Source organism: Neopsephotus bourkii, unplaced genomic scaffold (assembly GCF_033783945.1).
Source record: "Neopsephotus bourkii isolate Nb327-2 ecotype Australia unplaced genomic scaffold, CSIRO-AGI_Nbou_v1 NB_1038, whole genome shotgun sequence".
Classification (NCBI taxonomy): domain Eukaryota; kingdom Metazoa; phylum Chordata; class Aves; order Psittaciformes; family Psittacidae; genus Neopsephotus; species Neopsephotus bourkii.
In genome coordinates, this window is record NW_026901527.1 from 413,121 (window position 1) to 436,126 (window position 23,006).

Here is a 23,006-nt window from a genome sequence, read left to right on the forward strand (position 1 = left end):
GGCGTGTTGGTTCTACTGTGCAGACCTTGAAGCAGTCTCAAAGAAGTGCCATATTTGCCATTGCCTGGCAGACGATGGAATTTAATTAGTCTATAACCACATTTTAGAGCACATTCAGCCTGTTTTAAAACACTCCTCCTGCATTAGAATTCTTCCAGGGTTTTGATCTACTTTGCTTTCTGGAAGTTGGAGTGGAATATTCGTGGTTTTAATATAAAAAGTGTGAGAAAGAGTGGATGCCTGCAGAAAACAGAATAAATACCAGCCCTGGAGTACCACAGTGCACTGTCATCAGCTGTCGAGAGGTTACCTATGAAAACCCTGGCCAGTGATGCAGCAGAGGATTCATTACACTGACTGACAAATGACAGGACTGTTCAAAACCAGAGATAAACTGAGATGAGTTTTATTTCCATCCAGAAATCACAAACTCTCTGCTCAGCCTTTTGCCTTCCCTGTGAAGCACTTGTGGCATGACACTGAGAAAAACATAGCAGCAGGAATGGTACCCATGTTTATAAAAATAACTGCTACAACTCTCAGCTCTAGTTTTCACAGACACATTTTGCTCTGCCTGCGTCAGAATCCACAGTCATGTTTGGTCTGATCGAGTGAAGCCACCTGATTTAAAACACCGCCAGCTACAGCTCTTAACTCTTTCACACTGTGAGAAACAGTTGAATGATTTAATTAAAATAATTTAATTTAAATTAGGCGTATTAGACATTGTAAGTGAAGGAGCACAGGGGTGAGTGCAGTGATCCAGAGGCAATGAAGCGTACCAACCAGAGATTCCCAGGTTCAGATCGAGGGTCAGATATGCACTCCAGGCTCCCAGCTCTGGCTGGGAGTGTGCCTGGACATGGCTGCCTCTGTTTTGGGGAGAATGTAGGGGGGCACGGTTGTGTGTCAGGGGGGATTAAAAACATTGTCACTCACTAATAACAGCTGCCAGATGATGAGAAACCACATCAAGTTCTTAACTTTAACTTTGTTAATCAGCAAGATCAAACTCCTACAACTGGATTGCAATTTTTTCTATCGAAAAAAAAGGAAAAAAAGAGAAAGACTAAGGTGGAGTTTGCATTTTTACTACCTAATCAGGATGTAAAGGCAGTGAACAAGCACACAGTTGTAAAAATAAACTTTGATGGAATACTTGACTGATTTTTGGCCATCTTCAATAGGACAATTTGCAAAGGCTGTTTTTCTATGCAAGCAGGACAAAGGCTTTAAACAATTAATATAATTTCATTATCAAATGCTGACAGTAAAGAATAAATCAAGAAGACGGAAATTTTATTTAAGCATTTTGACAATATATCCTCAAGGAAGTGGAACCTGAGAACAGCAAGGCTCTGATACATTTACCGGGAGAAAGGGAAAAAAAAATTAACTTTGAAGAAAAAGATCTGAATAGCCTTCACTGTGACCTGCTTTACCAACCGGGTCAGCTGTTGTTCAGGGTAAGATATATACATTCACTTTCCAAATACTTTTTTCCTCCATATTCTCCACATAGACAGAAAGCTTACTTCTTCAGTACTACTTTTAAAGCAAATTCAAAGCAGATGGTTAATGGCAAGCCCACAAAGATTTTTTTTTTTAACCTATGACTCTGATAAGGCTGCTTTTGAAAATGTTAAAGCCTTCTATGGCATTAACAAACCCTTACTTCTGCCCCATCTTCCACACAATGCAGACTCTATTTGCACCCATGTGGTACTAAATTACAGATAAAGTTACAGCAAATTTGTTTTCTCAAAAAAGCAGCGAGGCCTAACATCTCTTGAGTAATAACAGCCCCGTCTTTCATTCAGAAGGAGAACTTGAGTAATTTTCCCCCAGAAACAAACGTTTCTCCCCTCCACAATGGAGCCGTTCTTGGTGGTTTGCAGGTGCTCAGGTGGCAGCCGGGGGATATCTGACCCGGCAGGACCACCCTGCTGTGGTCTGTCATGTCAGTGGTCTACAGCACCCATAAGCTGGGCTAGCGGAGATCACTGCGGCTGCTATGCCAGGACACACGCTTGAATGCATCAAGAGTTATAGAGATGGGTCTTGGTCATACCAGTTGAATTAAGGTAGCTAATGAAACAATTGAATCAGCCTTGAAACAATTGAAAGAGACTTGGAACATAGCAAAAATACCTTTAGAGGTTAAAAAAACCCACACAACCCACACACAAAGTGACTCTTGTCTGTAAAAGGAATACTGACACAATAATGACCTACCAGCACTCCAAAGTCACTTTCCAAATGCTATAGCTAATAGACTGTGATGAAGAAATAACTTTTTAATGATAAATAAACTTTTTTTGAGTTTTACCAGAGTTGCGCCAAGGAAGCTTAATATCCAGCATTAAAAACACTATTTAGATTGATTTGAATCTGTAATACTACAAAGATAGTGACATAATACAGAAAAAAGCTCAAACAAGAGATTTCATAAGTTACCTCTTCTTTAAAATAAATAACTCAAAAATGTCTCTATGTTTACTTGTGATACCATTCCTAAGAGATGAAAATCAAGCACATTTAGGGAATAAGCACTAACTGCCTTATGCTGTTAATCATTATCTTGGGAAAATTATATTTGTTTTATATACTAATACAATGACATTTTTATTAACTCATAATCCCTCTGCTAACAGTGGTGCTTTAAACCACTAATAATTAAGACAGCGGTAAATATTGAAAATACCTACTTTCAAATTTTTCAGTCACATTAAAGAGATACAGTACCTGCTGGTAATGTAGGTTCTTTAAGGGAAAATAGGATATTTTATACTGAGGAAAAAAAACAAAGCCTCTTTCTTTATTAAGGAAAACAGACTTAAATAATCATTATCACTATTCCTTAAAATATCAACCACTCACCTTCAAAGGAATTAGATTATTTTAGTTACTATTAATATACTTTTCCTGGAAATTGAAGAATTTGCCATTGGAAAATAGTTTCGAGTATGTGCACCTGAGAGATTTTTTTCTCTCACATATAGACTGAGAACAGACATATCATACAGGCTGACTTTATTAAGATAAGAGTAGTCCAGAAAGGAGCATCTGAAGCTAAACAGACAGTACGTACTCATATACTTAAAAATTGCAGAGCAATAAAAAGGAAATAGCAAAACCTCATGCATTAGTCCTGCCAGAGCTAATACTGAAGTAGAGATTTACCTTCAGCTTAACATGTTTACCCCTCAAGTTATGATTTACAGGAGACATACTGAGTGCAGAGATACACATTAATACTGGCTTGATTTCTTTTAATAGTAAGTTTACCCAAATATACAGTAACACTTCTTGTAGCAAAAATGAAAAATATGTACTCAGTATATCAAAACAGAATTAATTTTATCCATTTGTAGGCATTTCTTTGCTACCTTTTTATTTTTTTTAATCAGGTTAGGATGTGTCTGTCTCTTGTTCATTAATGAGCAGTGTCTGCTTACAGAGACCAGTCAATTAGAACTGGAATACATCTAATCACAGCTACTACATGACTGTGGAGAGAAAATCATGTCTCCTATTCAGCCAGTGCTGCACGCTAATTGCCCAAGAAGTTCCAATTGCATAGTACCAGTTTTAACAGAGAATGTTGCAGAGTTAACAAATAGCTGTGAGAGCAGCGGTCAATCTCAAATAAACAAGACTAAATTATGTTAATTTTTTGCTTTTGCAAATCAGTGGGTTCTGCTTAGTATACTTGTATCTCTGGAAAGGAGTTGGTATCTTGTAACTTCAGAGCTACAGTAATTGTGTGGATGTTATTCATGGAAATGTACAACTTCCAAAGATCTGCCATGCAACTCTAAGTCCATTCAGTAACAGCTACAGCCATTTAGCTTATAGTTACTGATTTATTTTTACTCTTCAGTAACAATTCTGGTCACAACATTACTAATCTCTCCTGAATAATTGTTAATACTTTTTCTGGAATAAATAAAATCTACCAGTGAAACCAAAATAAATTATGCTTTTTAAATTAAGTCTCTCTGTTTACTGGAAGTAATAAACAGATTCTGTGATATAAACAACTATCATTTTTCTTTTGAAAATTAAAGTAAATAAGATAAAAATAAAAATGTTGTTTTTACAAAATAAATGGCTATGAGGTTCACAGACTTTTTATTTCAAGGTCAACTGAAATTCTCCTCTCCTGCAGAAGCTGAATTACTAAAGAGTTATACTTGGTAAAAATTTAACATTCCATCCACACTCTGAGTGTTTCATGTATTAGAAGACTACCTAAACAATGTTGTTTCCTACATTAATACTTTACAAAAAGGATCTTCAAGGCAGTTTTTGTTCCTCTTTATATTGCTGTCACCTGTATAGAAAGTTAGTGTACAAGACAGGCCATTGCAAACACCCAACTTTTACATGGCTGAAGCTATGTGAGGGTTTTCTTCACAACTTTGAAGCCATTATTTTGGCCTTTAATTAAGAAATTTAAGCAAGCATTCTCCCTAGATAGTGATCTGCTCAATGTAAATTTTTCACACCCTGCTACAAGCAAGTTTCCCCAACTGCGTTAATAAGCAGTTTTCTTAGTTTAGCTGTAAATGCCCAGTTCCTTCATAGAACTTTCCTACATGAATTTGAGTGGAGCTCAGGAGAAAATAAAGCTTCTTGCACTGGAAGTCCACCTCAAGCTGAGGAGGAAGGCAGAGGGGCCACGAGAAAGAGCCAGCAGAATGACAGTTGATTTCCACTTCAATTTCCTGCTGTCCTGACAGGGAACAGACTGATCATTCATTCTCCCTGCCAGTTTTGCTGGTTTTGGACACCACCATAAGCAGCATTCCTACCTGCCAGTGATTCCCAAGCGGTAAGCAAGCTTTCAAACATTCTCTGGTCCAAGCCAGACAATTTTGGAATGGGAAGCATGAAACATCTTTCTTTGGCCAAAAATGCAGGATAAAGCTGTATGTGGCAGACAGTCTCTTTTTACAGAAAAGGGACAAAATTTTTCATATAACTTAAGAAACAGCTTCTTAAGGATGTTTTTCTTTACTTAGAAGGCTTTACTTATAACACCTATAAAATCAGTTGCTGTCAGTCATACAGCATGTGTGGCATCAGTGGAAACTAAGTATGCGCTAAGCCTTTTTTTTATATCAATGCTCTGGATTTCAGATTCTGCAATCAAAACTGAAATTATAAAATTGCATGTCAAACAATATCAGCAGGACAAACATTTTTAGGACAAATATTTGAAATATTACAAAATTACTGTGTTTTCATGCCAGTAAGTTCAGCATAATGAAAATTACTTCTTCCACCCAGGTACAGATGATTACAGTATCACATACCATCTACACACCTATTAAAGACGTGACTGCTCTATAGGGATGAGCACACTGAAGATTTCTTAAGAACACTAGAAAGAAACCAGTACCTTCATTTCTGAACAGGCTGTCCTTTCTGCTTCTTTGCTTGATTTTCCTTACTTGGGCTTTTCCTCACTAGTATGCAACATACCTTATTGCTCCTTTCTTTACTAGATGCTCTTTTTGCAAAACATTGCATTGCCTATTGAATGGCTCAGTAAAATCTGTGTGTCCCATAGTTCTTTCACTTCAAAGGAAACCATTATAATACCTACCACTACAGAAATAAAAAGGAACTAAAACACTCTTTGTAACATGATTTTATAATGCGGTCATTTTTGTGTCACTCACAACTAAAAGATGAAATAGTAAGGTACTTTATAATCCACCCCTGTGTATTATTTAAGTAATTAAAAGTCTAAATGGCCAAGATCTCCTGCAACAACTGTTAAAGAGCAATTCAGGGAACACAAGGCTGAAAGGGTACACAACTACTTGCTGCTTAGAACAGCATTACTAAATAATTATCCAAATTTAATCAGTGCTATCTTGAATGTTTTATATCCTGAAGAGTTTTGTGCACTCAAGAGGAAAGTCAAGTAAGACTACTTGATGCAGTGCAACCCCTTTCTGGATATGTAACCATGCTGGGTTCAAAGCAACCATCCTGCAACATTTCCAGTGACACCAGGCAGCTGGGAATTGCCTTGCACGATTTGCATTATGGGAAACGTACTTCAGAGCAAGACTGCAACTCACATGAATTGGCTGCCTGGACTTCAAGTTACTTCACTGCCTTAAAAGGAAATGTAAGCTCTGATAATCAAAAAACTTTCATTGCAAAGTTTCAATTTTCTAAGAAGGGAGAAGAGGAAAACAGATGGGAAGAATGGCCTAGTAGTGAAGGGAAAAGTCCAAGACTTAGGATATTGATGCTCTAGTCTGTTGTGTATTTTCTGTTTGAGAAATCATAAAACAAGGAAGGTATTTCCCCACACTGGACAGCTAGTTTTGAGATGGAACACTTTAAGATCATGAAGAATTTAAAACAGAATATAGGTAAGTACCTAAAATAGATATAAAGGTAAAATAAACACCCAAGGGAGCAATTAAAGTGCCTGAAGGTAGAGCTGGTGTTGCTTTAGATACCACAGGGTGAGTACCCCAGTTACCTGGATGGTGATGGTCGAAGTGACAGAACCTACGACAGACACATGCCCCCCTGGAACAGCATCTGGGTAGTGCACAGGATGCTCAAGGTTACTGAAAACAGCAGCAAATCTGCACTTAGGCAATGAATCACACCATTAAACTGGTTTAGCAAGTATTGCATTCACTCCATGAAGGAAGTGAAATCATAGAATCATATAATCATATAAAAGTGATTTTAAAAAAGCAAACAAACAACAAATAATATAATGAGAAAATTTACATATAAAAACATTACCCAATCTTCCTGTGTGCCACATTTACAAACACACAATGCTTCAAACACAAGACATAGATTGATGACACCAAGCATCATTCTACACTGGCATCATTCCTCAGTTTTAAAGATAAGTACAGAGGGTTTTTTTAGTCACTGCTGCTGCTGGTATGTTCTTTAGTTATGACTGGTTAATGGCTTTCAGGATTTCAGTGGTCAGATATAGCAGGATCCGCTCTTTTTTTTTCTTCCCTATCCCACACATAATCTGCCCGTCAGCTTTGAGTGAAAGTTGCCTCTAAAATACACAGTAATGATCACCTTCCTTTTTACTAGGGAAAAGCTAAGTAAGTTGACCAAATTACTGTCTTGTTTCCTGCCAGGGGCCAGCCCTTTTTTTCTCCTGTTTCCTTTTTAGTTTCAATTAATTAGCACGACACCATCACAACTAAATGGCATATGTGCAAGAGAACTAACTCTTGCTAGGTACGCTATTATGTCATTTTCACACATGATTCTCCCAAAATTAGACAAAGCGAAGGTAAGTTAGACCTGACAAATCACCTGGATGCAGGGCAAGTAATTTTATCAATATTTCAGTCTGAGAAAGGAGAGTATTTTCTGTGTGCATACACACATATAAAAAAAATTCTGAGGAATATGAAGAGGAACAGGAGAATATGTTCATAGGAAGATCTAATTTGAGGATGTGTGGAAAAGCATGCATGCGATCAGGTCAGGGTACTCTGCTTCCAAATGAGAAAGGAAACAAGTTTATTTTATAAGTAACAGTAAAATGTTCAAGCGGGTAATTAAAGTGCTTTAGCAAGACCATTTTGGGATACCAAATACTTTGAAGATTATATATTCTCTCATATTTCATGTTCAATGTTCCTCTAAGTAAAATATGTGGTTCCCTTTAGTTAATCAGTTATGAATTGTACTTTAAAGGTAACGGGACATTTTTGATAATGCACATATTAAACTTTTCATTAAACTACCAAATTTAAATTCTACCTTTTTGTGCACTCTGACATTTTTGTCTGGCATTTTCATTAATTTTGCGACATACATAAATGTAGCTGAAATGTTAACTGATCAATACTTTTTCTCTCTCATGTAGCACTACAGCAAAGCTCCCCAAGGACTATGCAGCAGTACAGAAATTAAATGTGTAAAATATCAAATGTTAATGTTAAACACAGCTGCACTTACTGTATAACGACTGAAAAGGCTAAAAGAATTCCAAATGGACAGATGGTAGCACAAATTATCTACAATCACATTTAAAGATTAAAGTTTGTCCCGTAAAATAATTCATTGACTCAAGTTGAAGTGTGTCCTTTTACTGATAGCTCAGTTGTCCAATTATTTTTGCTCTCATTGCAGTGAGAAATGACAGTATTGGAAAAAAAAGTGTGCACACTTTTTTCCCCCTACATTGCACCCACTGACATCTGCAAGAACACAAATGTCTGGTCGAGAAGTTGATGGAAATTAGGCCCAATTTAGCAGACATTTGAGAGCCCACAGTAGATTAATCTAAAGAAAAAACATCCCCTTTTCCATACTGTAATAAAGTTCTTCAGCCTGACAGATACCATATTAATTACTGAATTAAAAATATATAAAAATTAACTGCTAAATTATCCAAAGGTCTGTTTAAATACAGAAAATCAATCATACAAATTTACAGTGAAGGCTCTCTCATACCATTATTTTCCATTGCATTTAGTTTCTTAAGAAGCATTAACACAGGCACATAAAATATTCTCATCAGCCACTAGACATAACAGGGCTATATGTAATATAATAAAGCTGTTCTGGAACTCAAACACTATTTTAATATCGTTGCTATAGACGTATTTAACAGGAAACAAATACGAATAAACTGTGAAGAACATAAAACCTTCTGATGATTCAAACCCAAAGACATATTCTAGCCACAGCAATCCATGTTTCATGAGCTATTTACAAATACATTTGAATATCAGAAAAATAACAAATAATATGTCACAGTTAGATTGGCATAAGAATACAAGAAATATTGCTGGGTAGGAGTTATTGTTTTGCTCTGAATTACTGAGGCACAAAAAAAAAAAAAAAAGTGGAGTCAAAACCTTAAGTCATTCAGACAAAATGTCCAGTGGAGTTCAATAGAAACAGGTTAAAACATTGTTTAGTTGAGGAAGTGTTATCATCTGGAACACTAAAAATGTAACTTCTAGGTTTCTGTACTTCTAGGTATATCATGTGCAAAACTAGTCATTGAGCCAGTGCATTTGAAGAGATTTGAGAAAGAACCAGTGTCCCAAATAACATAATGGGTTGAGACAGCTGAGCTCTGGATTATAAACAATCAGCAAGCCCCTTCAATGAACACATATAGTCTTGATGACCAACACTGTGACTCTTCAAGAAGAATGACATTGAAAAGAGCTGCAGTGAACACCTCAGTGTGCAAACAGCATAAAGCAGATAACTGCAGCATGTTACAGAGTAACCATATTAATGGAGGCTTTATGTGGGTTTCAAAGACAAGTCCGCCTTTCCAGATCTCTCTTATTACTCACAACTATATTTCTAGTCTGACAGAATTTCCACCCCTGTGGCCTACTGTATCAGTAGCCCCATCAGAAAGTAAAGACTTGGAGAGAGATATGAGACAAGGTACCTGTAATCGTAATGACAGGAACTTGTGACAATGGGAGACCTGAAAAATCAACCCTCACACATGTAACTTCTGTGAAATGGCTGTAAATCTGTATCGGAATGTTATCCATCAAGGTATGTCTTCAAATCCAACAGGAAAGAAAAAATGGTTAGTTTAAAAGTTTACTTCTTGTACGTTATTTATTTGTCTGAATACAGAGTTGGAATACTCCAAACCAGCCTATTTCTCGTCTGCTTTCTGGCACTGCTATTTCACTGTGATACTCTCTAACCTCTGGGAAATGACTTCAAGAGGAGATACAATTTGTATAGTAGTGAAGAGATGAAAATGATACATATAGGTAGAGTTTTTTTAACAGACTCTATTAAATTGAAGTGTAACCTTAATGCAAGCATAATTCATCATCACAAATGCAAGTGGACCACTCTTGCATTTTTTAAGGGCCTATGGTAGCTTTGAAACTTCAGAAACCATCTAAATTCCAAAGCTTATGATCACGATGAAGTTCACACAGATTTGACTTGCCTAGCAATATCCTATCTAATTTTTGCCCCGGAGAGGGATGTTTTGATCTCTGGGGAGAATAACACAAGGTTGAAAAGCACAGGATGTACTTTGGATGCAGAGCAGGAACACATATGTCAAGCCCCAGCACTGATGTAGATGTAATATATCTGTAACTACCACAACCACCACATAGCAAAACAAATCCTACCTAAAAGGAAACTAAGAAGAGAAGGCTTTTAATATATATATATAAAATAGATATGTTTATTTCTAAATTGTAAATATATATATAAAAATAAAACCAGGAACTAGTTTCTACCGCAATACGCTAACTACAGCTCTCCCTGCTCAAATTCTGTGTTCTACATATTTCCAACTACTTATTAGGACACTGAATTTGTGTTATGATTGGCAACAATTACAACTTGACAGCAACACAACTTTTTCTGTTTCTTTTAAAAGGAAGAAGTGGGTTTTCCATTTCCATATTAAAATAAGACTTAGCCAGATTCATACTCACTAACGGGAGTAGCAATAGCAACATCAACATTTAAATTTTAAGTAGAGACCTGCATTTTCCTATGAAATTTTGATCACTTTAAACTGAAATTATAATTTTTCTAAAGTAAACAGTAGCAAGTTGTTTAGATTTTGCACATATTATAGTTACTACAGACAACAGTAAAAGTATAAAATCCCTGAGTACTTCAACAGCAGACATATCTCCTCTACTCCTGGTGAACACTGCAAACAAGGACTGGCAGTGTGCTGCCATCCTTTAAGAGGCTGGATGGTGCTTTGAGCAATCTGGTCTGGTGGAAGGTGTCCTTGCCCATGGCAGGGGGTTGGAACTAGAAGATCTTTACAGGTCCTTCCAGCCCAAACCATTCTGTGGTGATGATGACAGGCTACAGCAGAGTTTAACAGGTCCTGCAGTACAAATGGAGTCCTGCTAAAAGAAACTTCCTGCAAACCAGCTAAATTTAGTGACACGCCAAAGTACGCCATTTTACTGCTCCAGCACAGCCAGTTCAACAACCTGGTTTGCTTTCTCCAGAATTGAGGTATCTGAGCTTCAGGCACCCAACTTAGGAGCACTGTCACCAGATTCCCTTTATATTATTCAAAGCAACACCAAACCTATGCTCATATTCATGGTGAAGAGGCTCACAATGTCAGCATTAAGCCAACTTAATAAATTTAGATATTCCAGAAACTGTGCCCATGCATACACGTTTACTGTTGGCAAAACCAAAAGAAAAACAAACAAACAAACAAAAAACCACAAAACCAAACAAAAAAAGAGAGACTTCAGTCTTGTTCGTAGCTCATACAATTTTGAAAGTTAAAATATATTCATTTGGGAAATAGACTTTAACCTACAATGATGCTTGGAATTTTCTAAATTTAACAGGAAAACAAAGGTTAATATTAGTGAAGCTAATGGTTATAGAGAAATAGTTTCACTTAAATCACTAAAAATGAATTCACTGAAAACAACTATGATCAGAGCTTGATGACTACAAGATACTTATTTGTTTGTATTACCGATTTTAAAGTTGGTTTTGGTTTTTTGGGGGTGGCATTTTTGTTTTGTTTTGTTGTTTGGTTTTTGTTTGCTGTTATTTTTTAACCAAAAATACTAAATCTTAGACAGGAAGTGACTGTTTTGTACTTCTTTTGTCCAGAGTTTTGTACTTCTAAAAAAGTTACACGCATAACATATATTGATATGTCGAGGGTAAAATAACACTAAGTTTACATTCCTGATATGTAAAAGAATCCATGAAATATACAAAACAAATCTTAAGAGTAAATATGTGACATACAATGGGGACACACAAAATTTAATGGAAGTAATGTGTGAGAAGCTCAAGAATGTCATACATAGCTCATGGACTGTATTCTATCGCTCTGTTATTAGAACAATTATAAATCTTGAAAAAAACAACAACTCTCTATCTTGTTTGTGTGACATTTTAAACTTAAGAATTAAAAAAAAAAGTGAATAAACATGATGAGGTATCTTCATAATGCAAAGTTGAAAACAAATAAATAAATAACACCCCATCATGTCAACACTGTATTATTTCTCAGTCTAGAACACAAATGCACCAGGGTCATTAACAATAATGTAAAGAAGATCATACCAAAAAAGCAGCGAGACTTCTTGAGGGAGAATCCCAGTCAAAGCAACTGCTAATGTAGTATGCGGCATTTATGAGCACGATGACGCAACGCTTCATGCGGATAAAGTTTCTTAACAGGAGCTATTGAAAAGATGAAGGAACAAAAATGTTTCAAAACCCAAAAGCTTCAAAAGAGGCTGACACTTATAATATTGTCATTCTTAGTTTGGGTGAAGAATGAGAAAAAACACTTTAAACTCTCTAGCTCACAAACTGAGAAGGACAGTTTAGAATCTGAGTCTTGTAAGAGAGAGAATTTGTTAGTTGTGTCAACTGATATTTGTTGAATTAAATTCTGACAAGTTGCTGTTTAGTTTTAAAAAGCCACATAAAAAACTTCATGAATTATTTTGTTATTAAGATTTTACTGTGCAGGCAAGGCTTTCCCATTCTCTGGTACTCTAGCAAATGTTAGCTTTTTAGAATAAAAAGATGCTGCAGAACAGTAACTTGAAACCAAATATAATCACTGCTCTAATCTAATTAAGATCACATGCACCTTTTACATTCATTTTTCCTTCATTTTTATCAAATTTGTCTGCTGTGATGAAAATTTTGGCCACATGGTTGTAAGTATCCATCAAAATAACTTTACTCACATACATTCAATCTATACAGATGAGACATAACAGTGGCAGGTTTTAAATCAGGAAGATACCCTTAAATCCTCTAAAATTGCAGCAAAAAGAAAAGTGAACAAACCAGGGAATAATTTGTGTAGTGGATATCACAGAAAATGCTAGTGACAGGCTCACCCCTGGAAAACATGGGTACTTTAAAATACAACCACATCAGTTACACATAAAGTGTCCTTTCTTTTTTTTTAACCCTCACCCAAAATGATATCGTAGTGGGGTATCCCCTTCAAGTTAATAAAAAAATCCCAATCAACTGGAAGTAGGTATTTAAAGCTTATTCTTCCTGCCATCTGCAAGGATCACAATGCCATTTTCTGTTACGAAAATGGGGAGAAGAATGAATCTTGAATAAAATGCCTTGCTGCTTCTTTGCTGGAACAACACTACAAAATGCAGCTTTAGTAACTGCATTACTCTCAACACTAAAGAAATATTTTGCCTCTTGAAATCTTTTTTTAATGAAATGCATAGTAAATATAAATAAAATACATAAATGACATAAAATTAATCCAGCAGATAATTTAAATTACGCTCAAGTCTACTAGCTTTCAGCAAAATAAAAACCAGTTCTGAGACCTTTGCCTTTTTCAGTGCAAACAACAAAAATCTCACTCCCAAAGCCCAATGAAAAGCTCAGTTCTCTATATAAAATGCATCATTTGTGGAACACATATACTTTAATCAAAAGTAGTTCAAGTAGAGAAAAAGATGTGCTAAATATATGTTACTAAAACATTAGAACTGTGTGTAGCAAAAATACATGGGGGGGCCCCCCCAAGTGCAGATGTGATTTCTCCCCATTCTGTGATTACCTACCCACAGGACTCTTCAAAGTAATAAAGACTTTTAGTCTGCTTTCACCACCGATTCAAACCTTACTCAACTAACTTATTTAAAATTTGTCTAAAAGAATGCTGAAAGGCTCTTTACCCTGCAACAAATGAAGATCTTTCAGGTCAATGTTAACAGCAAAAATTTATGCAAGACTTAGTTTACATGCACCTGTGCTATAATCTGATATGTGTGGAACCTGATGGTTTCAACTGTGTTCTTATTCAGGTATTTCATGGAAATTAAGCTGCAATTTATAGAGGAGACACAATAAACCATGTATTTTGTTTCTGCCTTTTCCAGCCTATCATATTCTTTTGTAAACAGGTAATGAAAATGTTATTCTTTACCCTCAGCAGTATGATACCAGATATGTGGATGTGCACACTTGATATTAAGGCTTTCAGAAAGGATTAGTGTTTCCTTACTCTTTACCTGTTTAGACAGTCTGTTTTCCTCTTCAATGTACTTCACTTCTTTGGGCATTAAGGTTCGTATGCTGGCTTTCACCTACACATTAAAATGTGTGTCAGTATTTCAAGCTCACCCGCTCCTCACTAGTAACACATGCTTCAATTTGCAAAACCCACCAAGTTTCAAAGTCGTGGCTGCCAAGCCTGTAAGCGACACGTAAGTGCACACAGGCATGGGTTGCTGCTCCATACGCTCACAGCAACAGCAGTGGCAGCAGCAACAAAAAGAGTGGGTGTGCCAGGCAGTGGCAGAAGAGTATTCTGTAGTATACATCAAGGTTTAGAGAAAATGAGGAATGACAGAAATTCTCTACAAATCAGGAACAAAAGCTTTCATGAAACTGAACTCTTTAGCAGTACAAAAAAGCCAAAGTTAAGACTTACAGCATTAAAAATCACATCTATTTCAAGATAGATGACCCCCTTTGTTGGCCCTGTCAGCTGCTTGTTTTTCAAGACGTAGGCTTTCTGTTCACCATTTTGAATCTGCAGGAAAAGGACATGACAGCCGTCTGTCTCACGGTCTCTGCTGAATACACCCCCCCGGCGACCCCTGACCCTCAGCTGCTGAATCTGACAGAGAACCCAAAACAACTGTGGCAAGTCTGACAAGTACCTGTTCATTACCAGCACAGAGTCTGTCAGGAAAAATTAACTATCATGGGATTCAACATGGCCGTGAATTGAGTATGTTAAAATTTTAGTGTTCTTATTACAGACCTTGGTTGAGAAATGACAGACACGAAGCTGCAATTTTTTTTATTTTATTTTTTTTCCTAAACCACCAACCCCCCCCCCCCCCCTTCACTTCAGGAAGAAAAATTCAGAGTGGTATGTCAGGTGAATGGAACTTACAGACAGCAATGGTATAGCAACTTTGCCTAGAAAGTCAGCACTGCGATCACGGTCTTCATCATAAACTGTCACTTCAAGCACGGAGTGGATGTCTTTAATATTGCTACAAAGGGAGAAGCACACACAGAAGAGAGAAGTAATCCACACCAGTGAGTACCAAGGACAAAAGCGTGAAAGGTTAGCAAAAAACACATACCATCTATTTTTCCAAGCCGTGGCAGAGAACAGAACTTAAGCACATGGAGCATCCCTCCATATAATCAAAATGCTTTCTGAGGGCTTGCTCTCTGTGAGGCTTTCTGGGCTGAAGTTTTTTGAAGGATGTTGCTTTAAATCCCCTACCTGGCGTTTTTGCTGTGTGAGCTGCAAGGAGAGCCAGCTCAGTGTAGCGCAGCAGTGGGGATTTACAGCAGTGAGCAGCAGCAGCAAGAGCCTTTAAAAACCTTAAACACTGCTATCCTTGCAGCAGTTCTTACTGTAAATACTGTGAAATCCATGGTATGTCAACAGAAGTAACCGTGAGCCACACGAGCATACCTTAGCCCTGACAACAAGCTCTTTAATTCTGAAATCCTTGCTTAATTGTAGACATACAACAGTCATTACAACAAATTGGGACCAAGCAATATGAAATGCGTTTTTCAGCTACTACTGCGTTTTGTTTTGCCTGCAAGCTATTAAACACTCCAACACCACGCACAAAAATTGTCATTGTACATTGTAAACTCTCAAGTGAAAAATTCACGTTCATTATTCAGAGAAAAAAAAACAACACAGAATTGTGTGAAAGAACTCTTCTTTGATCAAATGGCTGATCCACAAATTACAAATTCAAGCAAAGCAGTTTAACTTCAGTAAGATCTACACCTCCAGATGAAACTGGATTGCTAGTCCAAAATTAATTAGCAAATCTGAGGATAAATAAAATGATCAATGCAAATATACACAGAAGAGAGCTAAAAACTCTCCTTGCAGGCCTTTTGAGTTTTCCTACTTGATTAGTGTCTTGTCCTCTACAAACCCAGGCAATTTCTTATGCAGAGAACACTGGCCATGCAGAAGAGGTTGATTAGTCATTTGCTCTATTAGCAGGTAATTAAAAATAAATTAATGAAGAGTTTAATGTGGCTTTGTGGATACATAAGTGAGGACGATGTTAATAAGCTAATGAAAAGTACAACTGTTGTGAGATTTTCTTTTGTTCCCAGTTCATTACTGAGAACTCACTGCAGGACAAAAATAGCTACAGATGTGAAATATAAGAATGATAAATACAGTAAAATTAAAACAAAGAAAAGAGAGAGAGAAAATTAAAATCAGAACAGGTTTTCAGATCATGGGCAAAATACAGCCTTTTCATTTATGATAAAATGAAGTAACTTCACAAAGCTTATACACACTTTGCAGTGGATTCTGAACTGATTTCAGTAACAGAGAAACCTACAACTGATCAGTTTTCTACTCACTGGTGTCACATTGCAGCCAGAGAGAGAAAAGGAGGCAGGGAAAAAAGGCAACTCAGCAAGACAGATACCAGGAACATTTTGTTTGTGGAAGACTTTTTTCTATTTTGCCAGAGCCTTTTGCTTCAAAATAACAGGATTAAAAAAAAACCCCAACCCAACAAACCAACCAACCAAAAACAAAAAAACCCAAGAAACCCCCCAACAACCATATCACTTCCCAGTAACACTGCATTTTATCCAATAGCTGCATTGTGCTGTTTTGATGCTAGATGGTATGGTGAGAAGCGCAGTTGGTAAATGAAAAAAAAAAAAAAAAAAAAAAAGGGAAGTATCATAATTCAGGAAAGTATGAACATATTTATAAATATTCCTTTACGAAGTTACCTAATGTTTGTTAAAGTTAACACCACATTTTAATGAAGGTCATAATCACAGTATCTTTTTTCCCACTCAAAACTTCAGGGCCAAATCCAGTGTGATGTATTTGGCCTTGAAAACTTCACCAAACCTGACAGGAATCTGGAGTGCTCAGCATTACTCACACCTGGTTTCCAAGAAACAGACCTTGCTTTTTTACCTTTAAAATGGTAGCTCTCCTTTATTTTTGTTCATGTTCTTAATCCTCAAAAAAATTATTCAGCTGGCTAGTTTGGAAATACCAGTATGTCACTGCTTTATTTCTTTAGAATCAGCAGTAGTTGTTTTTGACTCAAACATATATTCAACTGAAAACACCCCATCCCCCCACAAAACACTCACAAAATCCAAACACCTACAATGTGAAGATTTTGTTCCATTCTGGATTGAGGTTCTTGTAGACGGTATGTGTCAGCAGTCTGTCATTGTTCAATTCAACTACACAAAATGGGTCACTTTTACCTGTAAAAGAAAGTTTGGAACAAAATATATCAACTAAGAAAAACACCATGAGCAAGGTTTAGAAAACATGAGTTATGGGGGGCTTTGTTGATTTTGTAGTTGAGGGGTTTTGCTTTGTTTCATTTTGTTTTGTTTTGGTTGGTTGGTTGTCTTATTTATTTTTTTCATTTTAAGATTTTTCCTAAGCTGCATTGTTAATTCTTACAGGAATTAATTCAGGGAAAACCTATGGTCTGCATTATGCTCAAGATGACTATAACAGGCTGTTCACCTCTGTATTCTATTAACATTCCTCATCTTTTTTGTCTTTAAAAAAAAACCCCAAAACACACACACAAAAGACCAACCAAAACCAACCAACCAAACAAACCAGAAAAGAAAAATATCCCCATACAGACTTTCTGACGGAAACCCAACATGTTCCTAAAACGTGCTAAGCACCCTTCTCAGACAGCTAAGGGAACTTTACTTTAATGGTGTCAATTCTATATTGTCTGTAATGAAAGCATAATTAGAGCATTTTGATATGTAGAAATGTATTATTCCACATTATTTGTAATAACATAGCACCTACAATACTTATCCAATGATTACTACGCCCTACATATTTCATGCTGAATAAATCCTCTCTCCAAAATCAAAAAACCTTAAAGGCAGTCTCAGATAAAAGCCTAACACCAGAGAAAGTGGCAAGTACAATTAAACAGTGAGACAATACCAGGTGGAATGATAGGCTGTAGTCTCAGCACAGCAGAAGCTCAAAAGTGGTTAAGACTTTTGTACACATTAAAGCACAACAAGGTAGCTTTGCATATATTTACAAGAAGGTCCCTCAGCACGAAAGCCACCACAGAAGAAAGTATGAAGACACTGCTTTGAAAATATAGTATATAGATAATGGAAACAGTATCCTAGATCAGGTATGAAAATTGATTTTTATTTTTTTCAATGTAACAAAAAAAAAAAAAAAAACAGGATACCATGCATGTGTCTGTGTGTGTGCCCCAAATGTGAAATAAGCAGCTTATAGCCAATGACTGCAGGTGAGCAGTGCTGATACCAAGCAAAGAGCAAGAAAAGTCATCCCCACTGAGAGTTTTCGGGGAAGCCATGAAACTTATGCTTTTTCTTAGATATCCGTGGGGCCAAGGTTTGGAGAAGGAAAGTAGATGCCTGAATCTCATATTTAAAAACAGATAGGTGGTGTAAAAAAAGGAGCTCTCTGCAGAGGGAGGAAGCAAAAGAAGGGAAGATAAGTATCTCCAGAGTTTCAGGGCAACCCTGAAATCTCCTGAAAGGGGAAGAAGGTGTGGGGAAGATCTGAGGAACAGCTATGAGGGAAGGAGCAGTTACAGAATCATGAGTGATATGACCACTACAATAGAGAGGCAATGAAGGGAAGAAATCACAGTGTAAATTATTTAACTCATATTTCAAATTATGACAGTAATGACAACCACTGTAAATGCTGCCCAAGACAGAGAGAGGCTATCCCCCCTACCTATTTTGATTTTCTCCAGTAATTGAAGAGAACAACCTTTTCCCTTGGCACAGAAAACAAGTGTATGATTATTTTCATGTAAGGCTACAAACACATAAGTAGAAAGCTGTAGAATAAATTGCTGCTCCCAGAACTCAAGGGAACTTGGTCAGATGGAAATTAACAACTGAGCTAGACACACCAGAGCGGCTCGTTTTTGTCTCTGGACTTTCTTTGGACAGCAAAGTGTTTGAAAGTTATTGAGTGTTGTCACTGATCTTCCACAATCAAATCCAGCACACTAAGCAATTGCATTTCACAATTTGTTGCGCAATTTGTTGTCTTCGATAACTCTGTAATGTTTTGTTATACATTGTAAGAAGCCATAAATTGAGTAGCTCAATGGGGTTACATTAATGATATTAGGAAGGCATGTAATTCGTTTTGTACCTTATACAAATGACAATGAAATCAATATTTAGACAAAGCCGTCCAGGGGTCACATCTCCCAAACTGCAATATTGATTCAGACTACATCAGAGGTTAATGTGCATATTATTTACTTTAATGATAAAGAATAATTGTTTTAAAAACATTGAGAATTATGGTTAGAGTTGATGTTTACCTTCTCTAGAAAACAATATACTGCTGAATCTTTCTCATTAAATTTGAAAATTAATTCATTACTCAGCAGAGATGGTTGTATCTCAATGTTCTCCTACTTCACAGCCCTAAAAGGTAGTAGGAAACTTAAAAAAAATTTGTATTTATTTAAGTTCTTTAGGTTTCAGTATTTGAAAGACTCAGTTAAAATAATTGGGCAGAAGCGATAGAGGAGGCAAGCTAGGTAATACTACTTTATCTCCTTTTTTAAAGTATCATCAATCATATTTGCTTATGATGTTACAATGTTATATCTGCCTATTAATTGTATGCAGACACAGGAAAATGCACAGCAGTGTCTTAAGGACACCTGTAAATAAAGAGAAGATATTTACTACATTCATTTATTTTCTGCATTCATTGACATGCACTTTTTCAATTATTCTCCTTTTAGATTTATATGGATATTAATCACAGAGGTCCCCAATCAAAACAAAGACAAATGATTTTCAGAAATGAAAAATAATCCCCCTCTCACTCTCAACATTCAATGTGCCTTCCCCCCTATAACTTGAAAACAGTTTGAGACCAAATTTGACAGAAAGAAATACTGTCAAAGAGAAAAAGGGAAGGCCCAAAAATCATGGTTGACGAGTATAAGTTTCCTGGTTGTGAGCATCTCTGAAACAGAATACTGGTTTTGCCATACAAGGAAGCTATGAAGTTTTCATCTGCAAAGCCCTTCACCATCGCCTATGGGCACTTCTTCCGTATGCTAAACACTCATCACAACCGATCTGGGTATCTGAAAAGCAACACACTTCACTGACATATGGTATGCACAAACATTAGTTGGAAACCAACCCAAATATGTGAACATGATCCAGAAAGACAAAGCCAGAGCAATGTACAAGTACTTGGTGAAACTCATATCCATCTGTCATCTTTAAAGTTCTCATTATTATAAAGGACAACTGCAATCTTAACTCTCACTGACAGGCATGGCAACTTGCCGCATTGAAGGAGTTTTCAAAATTATGGGATCATTCCCAATGAAAGACTTAAGAGAGCACTAAAATATTGAAAGACATCATCCTTAGGTCTCTTTGGTCTCTAGCAGGACCAAGGAGAATCTGGGAACTTAAAACATATACTCATTGCTGTACTATTCAAAATCAGGACTTTAAGCACAACACATATTCTAACCAAGGCAGATAACTTTTGTCTGGTTAATCCAACTAGCAGTTTCAAAAATTATCAATAGATGAATAGTTTTCCTGATTTTTATATAAAAGAACCACGTGCATTCAGAAAAGTATGTGCTGTTTAGCACATCAAGCAATTCTAAAAGCACACTAAAACTCCTGTGATTAGACTTGTGCTGCCTAAGCTCAATCACATCATTCTAAATTATGTTGTCATCACAAGTATACTTTTCACTACAGACCAAATCACAACTATCATATATCACCATATGTCACCTGTCCTACGTCAACAAGTTCTACATGTATTGCTGCTCCTAATAAGGGTCTTCCACCTAGCTCCCTGCTCCATGTCCTCCCTAGCTCTCCAGCTACTGTTTCAGTGATTCAGAGGTACTCAACTCTATTGATTAGGAGGACATCCACAATTTTTTTCTGAATATGGTCCTAAATGTGCTCAGTGCTGTGCAAGGTGAGACTACCACTACCTGCTTACTTCACTTAACACATTAAAAGCAGCACTGAAACCAGCACTTACAATTTTGAGTAATCCCATGACCTCTCTAGGATTAATCATATCATGCCCAGCACTGTTTGAAGGAATTTTTGATACAAGCAGTTAATAAAACCCAGTGAACTTCACCTTCCAGTTTTCTGAAATCAGACCTTCAGTAAACCTCCGTAAGAACTAAAACAAATCTCATTAATCTATTCTGTTGCTGTAATGTTTCACACTTTTTGGACTCACACAGGACTAAGGGCTCCTGAAATGACAGAAATAAATGGCTAATTTACATAGTATACATAATAATATGGAATGGATAGCAGCTTTTCTTTGGATGGGCCTCCCTCACATTTTTTTTAACCCTTTACCCATTACAGAGCTGGATTACCTAAGAACGTACCCTAGAGGAACTCTACTTTGCAATGTAAAGTACCACTGAAAAAAAAAAAAAAAAGTGGTAATTTCAGCTACTACAGAAAAAGATCAAGGAACTACATATCCTTAGACACTTCCTGTTTTTTTCATCACAGCACACACTGCAGCTAGTTTGACAGATACTCTGGTTTATGCTATGCTGTACTGCATTTAGTCTTTAGATGGTAAAACCAGATCGCAAACTGAGATTACTTTACTTAGATCTAAGTAAAATATTTTACTTCCGTCAGCACTGTGTCCCTCACACTAGACACTATACACACATTAATTAATATGAGACTCTTTTTACTTTTCACCTTATTTCTCTAACTACTGCATGCCTCTGGATGAACTGTACACCCATCAAGTGAAACCAGCTGAACCCTGCAACAGTGGTTAAGATGCAAGTGAGGCCAACCAGGATCTAGAGAGGCCTTACTTGTTATTTGCTCAAAACTCAGTCCCCCACAGCCAGAAATTCCATCATAAAAGAATCAAAGCCAGTTCAGAGCTCAGATTCATTATCTGGATCTCAGAAGGTTGGTCACTGGAAGAACTTTTTTCTTCTACGAGTATATAAAATACACTTTTTCATCATAGAAGAGAGACCTGAATAGTGACAATTTTTAATGGCTTCTCAAAATAGTTAGAAAATCAAAACAGCAAAATCTTAACAACCACACAATTTCAGATTTTGAATTTTTCTCTCAAGTAGCTACAGCACCACACTGTCTAATGTTTTGGCCATGCTTTTCATTTGAACATGTTTAAGAAAGGCTGTTTCCATCAGTTTGAAGGCCACAGGACTTCCGCATTTGTAAGTGAGCTGGCTCGCTATGCTGGAACTCATCAGCAAGTATCAAAGAGGCTAGATGGCCCATGTGCCCTTGTGAACTATGTTTGAGGGTGGGTGGACCAGTATCAGACAGAGGCCACTGCAGCCCACTTCCAGGCTGGAGATGAGCTGTAATCTGTCCAGTCCAACAGGGAGCTAAAGCACAAAACAGTGGGTGTCACCTCAAATTCAAGTCCAAAAGTACTGCTTTTTCACAAGAGATTGAATGGCATGTGAACAATTCAGATGCAAGTATCTTTTGTCAATATTAGAGCTGTCAAACTGCAATACAATATAATTCATATCTCTGGGCAAGTTAAAGAGATATGTCCTCCAGTGGTCCCTTGGGGGGAAATTGTGCAATAAAAATTTTGGTTCTTGGCAGATTATTTTCCCAGCAAGAATTCATTTTGGGGCAGAGCAATTCTTCCAAACAGGGACTTCAACATAATTGCACTTTTGGACTCCTTTTCTAGCTCCACTTGCACACAAAGCTGAGTTTTCCTTGGTGAAAAGCTATCAAAGCTTAAAGTTACATTTCTTGCTTGCAATGTTTAGTACCACTTAAACTATGGTGTCATTCTGTTATAAAACTCTATTAAACATTTGTCTCCTGAAAACCATCTGTCATTGTGTATTATTTGATTAATATTGTAAAAAAAAATGAGAGTTTGGTAAACAAACATATAG

General features: G+C 36.7%; 1 protein-coding gene across 1 annotated transcript in view; it reads right to left on the minus strand.

The window, feature by feature from the left end:
• Nucleotides 1-23,006, minus strand: part of MCTP1 (multiple C2 and transmembrane domain containing 1) — a 112,900-nt gene that overhangs the window by 83,341 nt on the left and 6,553 nt on the right. Inside the window, exons 2-6 of the mRNA XM_061360986.1 lie at nucleotides 17,175-17,277; nucleotides 14,933-15,035; nucleotides 14,462-14,563; nucleotides 14,040-14,114; nucleotides 12,097-12,216 (exon numbers count right to left, since the gene is read on the minus strand). Of these exons, the coding sequence (XP_061216970.1) occupies nucleotides 12,097-12,216; nucleotides 14,040-14,114; nucleotides 14,462-14,563; nucleotides 14,933-15,035; nucleotides 17,175-17,277 (503 nt within the window). The remainder of the gene's footprint in view (nucleotides 1-12,096; nucleotides 12,217-14,039; nucleotides 14,115-14,461; nucleotides 14,564-14,932; nucleotides 15,036-17,174; nucleotides 17,278-23,006) is intronic.